Source organism: Dreissena polymorpha, chromosome 3 (genome assembly GCF_020536995.1).
Source record: "Dreissena polymorpha isolate Duluth1 chromosome 3, UMN_Dpol_1.0, whole genome shotgun sequence".
NCBI lineage: Eukaryota > Metazoa > Mollusca > Bivalvia > Myida > Dreissenidae > Dreissena > Dreissena polymorpha.
In genome coordinates, this window is record NC_068357.1 from 4005885 (window position 1) to 4017777 (window position 11893).

Sequence of the window (11893 nt, forward strand, 5' to 3'; positions counted from 1 at the left end):
AATGAAATTTGTGGAAAACCAAAAATCTGTGTATTTCAGCAGCAGCAGCAGCAACAACAGACACAGCCGGGCTACCCGGCTCCCGGTCACCAACAGTTCAGCCCTCCGGATCGGATGGGTGGTAATCAGGTACTCCCCCACCAGCCACCCGCACCGCATGTCTCCCCGCGGGGCATGCAGGGGCCACCCACCCCTCCCAAATCACCGCATAGCAAACCCCCACCCCCTGCAGCTGGGAATGGAATGCCAGAGCAGCAGAGACTCTCCCATGAACAGGTGAGAAGTGTCAGTTGCTATAGACAACTGATCATGTCATATGGCGGCAAGGTAGGGTGGTATATGGCAGTCGTACTGCCTGTCCGTCCGGAAATCCATCTTCCATACTTTTTCCTGAACGCTTTATGATATTGACCTGATATTTGGTGTTTGACATTTTCTCTTTAATAACTGTTTTCCTGAGGTTTTGTAAGAAACACTTCAAGATATTTACCTGATATTTGGTTTGTGAGTCTACGTACATAACTTACAGATGAAATGTGAGTTTCACTCCAATCCATCACTTTTTTAGGGCCTTTGACTCGGAAATTGTCTCTATAATAACTGTTTTTGGGAGTTTTTTTCACAAAATGCTTTCAAATATTTAGCCGATCTATGTTATGTGAGTCTACCTACATGTACATGATTTACATATCAAGTTTGAGTTTTGTTCTGGTTCATTTATTTTTGCCGAAGTGATGGGTCTTGAATTTTCTTTTCAAAATCACTTCCGCTTTCAGATACTGTCCAAGGCTGTAAATTTTTTTTTAGATCTCAACATTTATTTCCCATCCACCTCTTTAAGTTGAAAAATAGGAAATATAATATTGAAAACGCAAACAACCACACTCATTTCCCAATTTTAGTCGAAATGCTGCGATATTTTTTCTAATCCAGCGGCAGGGCTCCCCCTGGCCCAAAAATTTATGTAGTCAGCATTTTAGCCAAATGGATTTTTTTGTAGCCACATTTTAGAAACTGTAGCCAAAGTTTTAGCAAAGCATTCAGAACCACCAGTTGTAAGTATAGGCTACAGTAGTGTAAAACAAAAAAACAAAATCAAATATGTTAAATTTCAAAACAAAAAGCTCATTTTGAAAAGTGTCAATATATATTTATTATGAACATAAATTATTATTGTTATTTTTAATATATTATTTATAATATAAAAATATTCATGTATATACATTTTAATATTAATGATTGTCATTCTTTTTTATTACCTTTTGATTTTTCGTGTTTTGAAATGTTGTCTTTTTTCAACATACTACATCCAGATGATTATTTTTGAAACCGGGTCATTAGATTCATCAGAGTCCAAAGGACGCTAATTGTCTATGGTCGCCATTTTGGCAGTCACAATTTCCGACACTTTCGCCGTAAATGTTGAGGGTTTTATACCCCTTCATCTATCGTCATTCACAATTGTAACGCATTCAACCTTAAATAATTACAAACATTACGAACTACTCGAAATTAAAATCAATTATCAACTTCTTTACGTTCATTGTGTGACAAAGTTGATAATTCACTAACGGCTTTTACTCAAATTGATTGAAATCGGCAGCAATCTTTAATCAGATGTAATTGTTTATTTAAACTGATAAGATCAACGGTTACAGCAATGTTTTGTTTTCACACCAGTCAGTTTCCTTTGTCTCGATATCCGGTTCTGACAGGTGTTAATGCATACTGCGTATCAATTTTGCGGGTCAATAACACGGCGATGTATTGAAGCACAGTCTACAGCTGAAAGAGTTGACTATCTTGGATGGCAATTGTCAGGAAAATAATCGTTTGGCGAAAACGTCCGGCGAATTATTTTTTTCCTGACAAAAATCGTTCGCCTGACGTTTTCTCCAAACGATTATTTTATTCGCCGAATTTGCTTAATTTTCACCATTGGCGAATCTGGCGAACGGCAGCGGGGGCCCTGAGCGGGACCCAGCCCCATTCCAAAAATGGTGGGAAAAAACACTGCATCTAGAGTTCCTCTGAATAGTGTACATAATTATGTCCCTTGGGTGAAAACTGACCAAGCCCAAGTGTCACATTTACTATGTGAGTATATAGTGAAATGAATTCTAAAATCTTTTGTGAAATAAGGCCCAAAGGTATGATCATGCCTCTGGGGTCAAAACTAGCCATGCCCCAGGAGTAACATGATTTGTATATACTTGTATTTCAAAATAACTTTTAAAAAATCTCTTAAATTACAAGGCTAATTACAAGGCAAGGATGTGTAGGTAACATCCACTAGTGGTTCTCTACTAACTTTGTTAAATAGAGAATAATTGCTAGTGTAATCAAAAGTACTATATCTCTGAGCTACAGTTTCTCAGATGTGCGTTCAAGGATTCAATTGATAAATACCTTGAAATTTATTGATTTTGTAAATCTATTAAGTTGTATTATTATTATTTAACCTTAATACACATGATTGCATGAAATTCATTGACTTTACCATGCTTCTGCCTGCTTTGTTTGTATTTTTTAAATCAGTGTTTGAAATTTTTAGTATATCAATATTGAGAGAGTTTGAATTTCTTAGTTAATCAACTTTTGATTTGAATTGCATTGCATGGAGCTGCAAATTCAAAGTAACAATTTGAAAAAAATAGTGTTGGTCCTAAAAGGTTTCATACTGTCCTGATCAAGTTATCAAAGTAAGGTAACAACAAAGTGCTATTTTAACACTTACATTGCTGTCTTGCATGAAAAAATAACTGATAAGTTGTATAAAATATAAACATGAACATCAAGCAAATAGATTTAGTTATAACTATCCCTTTACATTTTTGTTTGAGATTTTGAAACATGTAATTTTTCTAAAGTGTGACCTGATGATTCAGAGCAAGAGATGATAAATGTTCAGATACATATGTGCACATCTGGTGGTGCACTCACCTGTCAAAATACTAGTGATGAAGAGAACATTTGTCTGAGTTATAATATTCTTTCATATGGAATATAAATTGTGTTGGTTTTTCAGGCTCTCTTTTTTCATAATAATTGCTTTGGAAGGCAAAATATATGACTCACTGCACAAAATGCACAATTACGTTTAGATTGCTCTGTATTTGTGCAGTTGAAATATCTGAAAAGATGTTTTTAAATAAAAAAAGTTTGAGAATCTCTCAAGTGTATGATGGCTCCTTTGTGAGTCATATTTATTGTACCCTTGAGATTCCATGGCGCAGTACGCTTATTACCTTTCTCTAAAAGTATTCTCATAACCTTCCCCCAAAAATTACACCACAACTATTCCAGTGTAAAAAATGTAAACAAATGCCTTTTCAAGTATTAAAGAAATTTGAAAGATTTTTATGCATTCACATTTTCTCCAAAATTAAGCAAAGTTTTATGTTTCTGTACATGAGAACATTTTCGCCTCATAGATTGGTGATAAAATCAGTTATAAACAGTTTTATTAAGTTCATATGAAAATATTTTTTAATCAAATAAATATGCACTTCCTTATTGCAGTTTGAGTTGATAAAAATGACTGAAATGTTTAAATGATCAATACTTTAGTATATCTTTATTTGAATTTTAGATCCCGCATTTCTGATCAAGCAACTTTATTTTGTAAAACTAGTTATACTGAATGCTTTACTGAGATATTCTATATCAGTTACAAAATTTACACTGGAAGTTACAGGTATGTAGCATTGAAAATCAATTACTAACATTGATTAATTGAAAACACCATCATTAGCAGCTGCACTAATGTGCAAGATGTGTTTTTGCAATGAATCGCTGGAGTGTGTGTTGTAGATTATTTTTCCAATGAAAAGCGTGTGAAAGTCTTTGAAAGCATGTGCAATAAGAATGAAACGGGTTTAAATACTCAAGCAAATGCTGATTCAGGTGAACATTTATTTCTTGATCAAACGGTTGGACATGATTGACACAACATTTGTTAATTCTATAAAAAGCATGTAATAATTGCATCCTGACTTTTGTAAACTTAATTGTTATTTTAGAGAAAATACTTTCAAAAGAGTTGCAGTTTAAACGCAAAACAGAAATTGAATAAAACACTGCAACTCATGTTGTTTTTTTTAATGTTGAAGGAGATCATATAGGTAACTTGTATTTATTATGGCCTCAATTGTAGTGTATTTCTCACTTAATTGGAGTTAATACATTTTTTTTTACTAGAAAACACAATCAATGACATTTGCTTTTGTTATCCCCCGCCATAGGCGGAGGCATATTGTTTTGGCGTTGTCCGTCCGTCCGTCTTTCCATCTGTCCGGTTCTTTTGTGTCCGGAGCCATATCTTGGAAGTGCTTTGGCGGATTTCATTCAAACTTGGTATGAGTATATATGGATAAGAGGATTATGCACGCCAAATAGCATTGTACACCATCTGTTAATAACGGAGTTATGGCCCTTTGTATCTTGAAAAAATGCTTTTTTGAGTGTCAAATATAACACTTATGTGTCCAGAAGCATATTGGCGTGGGATATCAATTCAACGAATTTGCTTGTTTATCTTTTGTTTTTCATGCATAGCTGCAATCATTAATTCTTGATATAATTGTGCTATGTATACTCCAATTCTCGAACTATTTTCTTTAGTGCCATCAAGATTTATACGATACAAGATCATTTATCAGCTACATGTATATCTAAGTTTTTTAAAGTACAATTTATTTCAGATTGCGAAATTAATATTGATTTGACCTATGATGTCCCTAGATCCTGATAATGAAATATTGCTGGGAAGTTATTTCCAGTTTCCTGTAAAAAATGATGTGAGTCGCGTTCTGAGAAAACTGGGCTTTATGCATGTGCATAAAGTGTCATCCCGGATTAGCCTGTGCAATCCGCTCAGGCTAATCAGGGATGACACCTTCCGCTTTTGTGGTATTTTTAGTTTCAAGGAAGTCTCTCCTTACCGAAAATCAAGTTAAGGCGGAAAGTGTCGTCCCTGTTTAGCCTGTGCGGACTGCACAGGCTAATCTGGGACGACACTTTACGCACATGCATTAAGCCCAGTTTTCTCAGAACAAGGCTCATATGCTATTTCTTCTTCTTGAAAATCTATAGAATTCCCTTCATGGTTACAGTTCCGTGCAGCGCTACAGATGGTGGTCAGCCCGGGTGATCCCAGAGACGAGCTTGAAAACTTTGTCAAGATTGGTGAAGGCTCCACTGGCATTGTGTGCATCGCTAAAAGGAGATATGACGGTCGCACAGTGGCTGTTAAAAAGATGGACTTACGACGGCAACAGAGGAGAGAGCTATTGTTCAATGAGGTATTGAAGCTTTTGTTTTGCCCCAACTGAGTGGGAGGCATTAACCTATTTATGCCTAGTGGACTCTCCCATCATTCTAAATTGGATCAATTTATTTCCAAAATTAAGGATGTCTAAACATTCTATTATGTAAAGTTGGAATACAACATTAATTCTAGAATGGACAGTTTCAGCTTCATTTGCTTGGTTTTTACCATGCAAATGTCAGTGGTCATAAAAATGATTAAAGCCATAAATTATAGAATTATAACTCCCTTTGCTCATGCACCGTATGGGCAAACTCCCTTTGCTCATGCACCGTATGGGCAAAACCCCTTTGCTCATAAACATACGGTGCATGAGCAAAGGGGTTTTGCCCATGCGGTGTATGAGCAAAGGGGGCTTGCCCATACGGTACTGAAACAGTACATTCTAGAATTAATGTTGTATTCCAACTTTACATAATAGACTGTTTCTAGTATATTTATTTTTATATTTAGAATATTTCTTACAAAAATTCCTTTAAGCAAACAGTGCAGACCCTGATGAGAGGCCGCATCATGCGGCGTCTCATCTGGGTCTACGCTGTTTGCCAAGGCCTTTTTTCTAGACGCTAGGCATAAATGGGTTAAGCATTGCATTTATCAGTATGTCTGTATATAAATGCACGTCTGAATGTTTGTTTGTTTTTACTCCTATTCAACATATGGGTGAATATGGCTCAAACTTTCATAGTTGAATGACATTAATTTTTAGATGATGTTAAGGAAAGGATTTTTGGCTGCAACAAAGATTTGCAGAATTATTGCTCATAGTTCCATAATGGAATATTACAGTACCATAAAGCTTGTGTGTTCAACTTCTCTTAAAGTACTGTGTAGATTTTGCTCAAACTTTTGCATTTCAATGACCTTAATGTGTAGATGAACATAATTGAAGCCATTTTTGCTACAAAGACTTTGGCAGAATTATGGCCCTTTGTCTATTTTTCCTCTAAAATGTATTGTCCCAAAATTTAGTATTTCTAACTTCTATTAAAAACAACTTAATGAATGGGTGAATCTGGCTCAAATTGTGACAGATTAATGACTCCAATTTGCATATGATAATGAAGAAAGGAATTTGACTGTGATCAGTTTTATTTGAATTATGGCCCTTTGTCCTATGCTCCTAGAGTAAGGATTGATCTCCTCGTTGCTGGTAGACTCATTATCTGCTACGCTAGTTATTAATCAATATTTGTGTTGCCTTTAAAATACTGCAAAATCAAGCTCATTACTTATTATTGTAACCAATATAAGTTAAAGGTGTTAACCAGCAAATGGTTTTGAAGTTTAAAAATGCAGAGTATTAGAATTAAGAATTCTTAGTGTAATTCACTTATTACACATTTTATTATGCACCTGGTAGGGTGGCATAAAGCAGTTGAACTGTCAGTCTGTCTGTCTGTCTGTATGTCCCTCCGTTCGTCCGTCCGTCTGAAAACTTTTAACATTGGCCATAACTTTTGCAATATTGAAGATACAACTTGATTTTGGCATGCATGTGTATCTCATGACGCTACACATTTTGAGTGGTGAAAGGTCAAGGTCATCCTTCAAGGTCAAAAGTAAAAAAATACAATCCAAGGGAAGTAGTAAGCTTTAAAAGGGAGATAATTTCTAAACCTGCCAAATGATATATTGAAATTTTATTTCAAAGCGGCTCAATAGGGGGCATTGTGTTTCTGACAAACACATCTCTTGTTTTTAATGATGTACTGGTAGTTTATTCGAGAAGCATGTTACAATTAAGGTATGACAGTATAAAATTTATTGAAATAATTTAGTTTAAGTGAGTAATCAAATTTGAAAATATTTGAAATTTGACAACAACATGTCTGCTCAATTCATTTATGACAACATCAATTTAACTAAGCTTTATTTAATTAGATATCACAGTTATTAAATTAGTCTTTAGAATGAAAGCCTCACTTTGTTATTGTTTAATCACGTACATTATAATTGTCAGGTTGTCATCATGCGAGACTACCACCACGCCCACATCGTGGAAATGATCGACAGCTTCCTCGTCAACGACGAACTCTGGGTCGTCATGGAGTTCTTGGAAGGGGGAGCACTCACAGACATTGTAACACACAACAAGTGAGTGTTGCACAGTGCACACCCTGAATGTGGCATTTAACCTTTCTTTTGTGCATATGTAGTCCCTAATTAAATCAAATTTTAGTTAAGACCTTTTTTACTTGATTCAAGTTTTAAAGATTTGTATTTAACTTTAAGATACTGACGATCAGCAAACAGCATAAAATCTGAACAGACTGCAATTACACAAGTAACACACAGGTTGTTCTGGCTTTATGCTGGTGGCATGTAGCCATTTTCAGTTTGCTTTGAGGGGTAGGGATTAATTGAGTCGTGTTCTGAGAAAAATGGGCATAATGCATGTGCGTAAAGTGTTGTCCCAGATTAGCCTGTACAGACCGCACAGGCTAATCGGGGACAACACTTTCCGCTTTTATGACATTTTTCGTTAAAATGAAGTCTCTCTTTAGCAAAAAGCCAATTTAGGTTGAAAGTGTCGTCCCTGATTAGCCTGTGCGGACTGCACAGGCTAATCTCGGACGACAATCTACGCACATGCATTATGCCCAGTTTTCTCAGAACGCGACACAATTGATACTTGGTGTCTCAGAGAATGGAAGCTCCAATGAATCATAGCCCCAGCCCTGATTTCTTCAAAATTCTTAAGTCTAAAATAAGCTTAAGCATTTTATTTTTATATTGCAGTAAAGTGCACATAAAACTGCAAATAATAATTGTAACAATAATTACTGTTGTACTGTAGTGTGAATTTCCAAATAAAATTTTGTTTGATCACATTAAAAATATTTAAGCTGGTTATCATTCAGAACTGGGAATTTCGGATCAGGGCCCCTATTTACTCATCACCAATCTGTGTGTAGATTAAACCATGAAAATAGTCAAAATGGTTATACACTTAGTTCCTAAATATGAAGTATATGCCATTTACCAATATCATTAAATATTGGCTATATTAATCATTGTTAAAGGATGCAAATGGTGACATGAGCTCATACCAAGAAAGATAAGAACACTTAAAGCTGCATACTGCAATTCTAAAGAATATTCATTATGTCATGTTACATAAACTAATCAGTGTCTGGATGCAAGAAACATGATAAGTCTTGATTTTCGTAGAGAAAATAAAATTTATTACTCTCATGAAACTATTTTGTATTGCAACTAACTAATGAAATTACATATGGTCTTGCCCTCACTTAAGAAAATAATTTTATTAGCTCGGCTGTTTTCGGAGAAACCCTGAGGTATTGTCATAGCCAGCTCGTCCGCCGTAGGCGTCGTGCTAAAACCTTAACATTGGCTCTAAAATCAAAGTGCTTCCACCTACAACTTTGAAACTTCATATGTAGATGCACCTTGATGAGTTCTATATGCCACACCCATTTTTGGGTCGCTAGGTCAAAGGTCAAGGTCACTGTGACCTCTAATATAAAACTTTAACATAGGCTCTAAAGTCAAAGTGCTTCCACCTACAACTTTGAAACTTCATATGTAGATGCACCTTGATGAGTTCTACACACCACACCCATTTTGGGGTCACTAGGTCAAAGGTCAAGGTCACTGTGACCTCTAAAAAAAATAATCTGACAAGCTTTCGTAGCCGAGCGTGGCACCCGTTATGCGGTACTCTTGTTCTTTATATAATGAGAAAAATTCTGAAAATAATTATTAACTTGCCCATTTTATGTAGAATGGAGGCTTCATGCTCGATTGGTCTTTCATACATCTATTATTGTTCATTTTGTTAATTAAATAACACAGAGCACATCAGATAAAGTTCTAAAAGCGTCCATTTTGTTAATTAAATAACCCAGAGCACATTTGTTAAAGTTCTGAAAGCATCCATTTTGTTAATTAAATAACACAGAGCACATCAGATAAAGTTCTAAAAGCATTCCCCTATGCAGCTCATGTGCTTCTCCAGCCATTTATTATTGTTCTATATGAATACTGACCTTTTCAGGATGGATGAGACGCAGATAGCGACGGTGTGCAAGGCCTGTCTGAAGGCGCTGGCGTTCCTACATTCCAACGGTGTCATACACAGAGATATCAAGTCTGACTCCATCCTCCTGGCACATGACGGCAAGGTAGGGTACCCGTAGTTGATTGCTGATGCTACCATTACTAGTACAGTTATAAGGCTTCAAATATGTCCTTCAGGTCATAATAATAGTTGCCGGACGAAAAACAACCATTATACTATCCAAAAGGAAAAATAGTCAAGCTTACTGTCTTGGGGAAACTCTTGTTTTATTATTCCCACAGTAGGGTGGCATATAGCAGTTGAACTATCCATCAGTCAGTCAGTCTGTGCGTCCGTCCGTCTAAAAACTTTAACGTTGCCTATAACTTTTGCAATATTGAAGATAGCAACTTGATATTTGGCATGCATGTGTGTCTCAGGAATCTGCACATTTTGAGTGGTGAAAGGTCAAGGTCATCCTTCAAAGTCAAAAGTCAAAAAATTCAATCCAAGGGAAGTAATAAGTTTTAAAAGGGAGATAATTTCTAAACCTGCCAAATGATTATTGAAATTTTATTTCAAAGCGGCGCAATAGGGGGCATTGTGTTTCTGACAAACACATCCCTTGTTGAGAATATTTTATAACCTTGATGGGATTTCATAGGTAAAACAAATCCTTCGTCTTTAATAAGGTAATTGTGTGGCAATCTTTTGTATCCTTATACCAAAGCTACTAGTGACCAAAAGGGTCATTCTTTAAGTCCCAAGCACATCTTTGACGTATTGGTCACTTGTTTATAACTTTATTTTAAAGCTTGAAGTTTGAGACTTACATATGGATTGCCTGAAACACATTTCAGGTGAAGTTGTCTGATTTTGGTTTCTGTGCGCAAGTATCCCAGGAGTTACCAAAACGCAAGTCCTTGGTGGGAACGCCATATTGGATGGCACCAGAAGTCATCTCAAGATTGCCTTATGGTCCAGAGGTATGTAAGACAAGTTTGATATTTTGATTATTGCCCATTTCTCAACACCCCATTTTATGTAAATTTTAAATCTATGACCTTTGTTTAGGAAAGTTAAGCAGGCAGGGTTCGTTGGTTTAAATTTAATGTAAAACAAGAAATAACTTTTTAAAGGATTTTCGGCCTATATCGTTACTTTGAAATAAAGGTAGAACATTTACTTTTCTAAGTTATTAAAACATAGTTTTAAGTATTATTGTGTTCTTTTTTTCTCTTATAAGTAGAATATCCACCACATTATATGTTTGTCATGAAGTGCACGTAAAATAAACCACATAATAGTGCTCACATGTACAAATTTTACTACATGTGATCACATCATATGTGTCCTCACTCGGCTTATTATAAATTTATTTCTTTGTCATTAAACCTTTTATATTTTGTTAAGACTAAGTTTTCTTTCCACACGTTCATATAACACTGTTACATCAGTGTCATGCGAAAATTGGTATGTTGGTACATGCGGCCATCGTGGCTCAACCCCAGCCCAGTCTTTCCAGTCTAAAAAAAAGCATGGGAAGTTTCATGGTATCTCCTGAGTATTCTTCTCAGTATGTATATCCTGACTGGAATGTGCGGATGCGCAGGCTGAACTGGAGCTACGTTTGCAGCAAAAAGCATAAGTTCCATTTTGGCATGATGCGGGTCTTTAAAAAAAAATCTCATTGCGTCTTGTAAATGGAACATCAAACAAGGATACTTTCCAATAGAAAATTGTAGTCACACTGTATTATTTATAGAAAACTGGCAAATGTCAGAAGCCTATTCTGGCTTGCAGAAAAGATTTTCAGACTGAATGACCGCGTACGTAACACATGTGTGGCTAGATTATTGCCAATGTTCCGGGGAATTATGCTCATATCAGCCATTGGAATTAATGCAGTGTATTCATTTTGGTCAGCTGGCGTTATGTAAAAGTCACTTAGGGTGAAAAGCTGTGTTAAATTGCTACACCGAAAAAAGTTGCATCTGATTATTGAATGAATAGGGGCATTAAACAAATGACAAATTGAAAGTCATCAACATATCAACATGACTGTCAGGATCTTGGAATCTATTAAAGGAGCCTTATTTTTGGGAGAGTAGACAGGGGAGGTAACACTTCAATATCATTCATTTGGTGCCTGCTCTGCAAGTGCTTTCTTGTTCTTGTTTTCACTGCATCTTATGCGTATTGAAATAGCAGCAAGTAATATTTAGTAGTTAAAGTGGATATATTTTTAGAAATATATTATGAAAATTTTGACCACAATTCAACAAAAATTGAGATGTTGTTTTTATGAGTCTGTTGCATGTTTCCATCCAGGTTGACATCTGGTCGTTGGGCATTATGGTGATAGAGATGATTGACAGTGAGCCGCCATTCTTCAACGAACCCCCCCTGCTGGCCATGAGACGTATCAGAGACATGCCACCACCGAAAATAAAGAATGCTCACAAGGTACCCTAACTCACCTATCCATTTTAAGCCAGTGGAGAGAAAACCTTGGTGAATTTTCTGATCTATCAAGATTG

The 11893-nt window shown here is 36.0% G+C and overlaps 1 protein-coding gene across 9 annotated transcripts in view; it reads left to right on the forward strand.

The window, feature by feature from the left end:
* LOC127872795 (serine/threonine-protein kinase PAK 4-like) overlaps window positions 1-11893 on the forward strand; it is a 57474-nt gene that overhangs the window by 33956 nt on the left and 11625 nt on the right. For 6 of the 9 annotated variants that reach the window (XR_008045789.1, XR_008045790.1, XR_008045791.1 and 3 more), the window contains exons 4-9: window positions 40-276; window positions 5115-5303; window positions 7293-7426; window positions 9351-9477; window positions 10214-10339; window positions 11685-11819. Coding sequence is in view for 5 of the 9 variants with exons in the window: in XM_052416197.1 (XP_052272157.1) it covers window positions 40-276; window positions 5115-5303; window positions 7293-7426; window positions 9351-9477; window positions 10214-10339; window positions 11685-11819 (948 nt within the window). In the remaining 4 variants the exon portion in view is untranslated. The remainder of the gene's footprint in view (window positions 1-39; window positions 277-5114; window positions 5304-7292; window positions 7427-9350; window positions 9478-10213; window positions 10340-11684; window positions 11820-11893) is intronic. The other 3 variants (XM_052416196.1, XM_052416199.1, XM_052416198.1) reach the window with 3 other exon arrangements.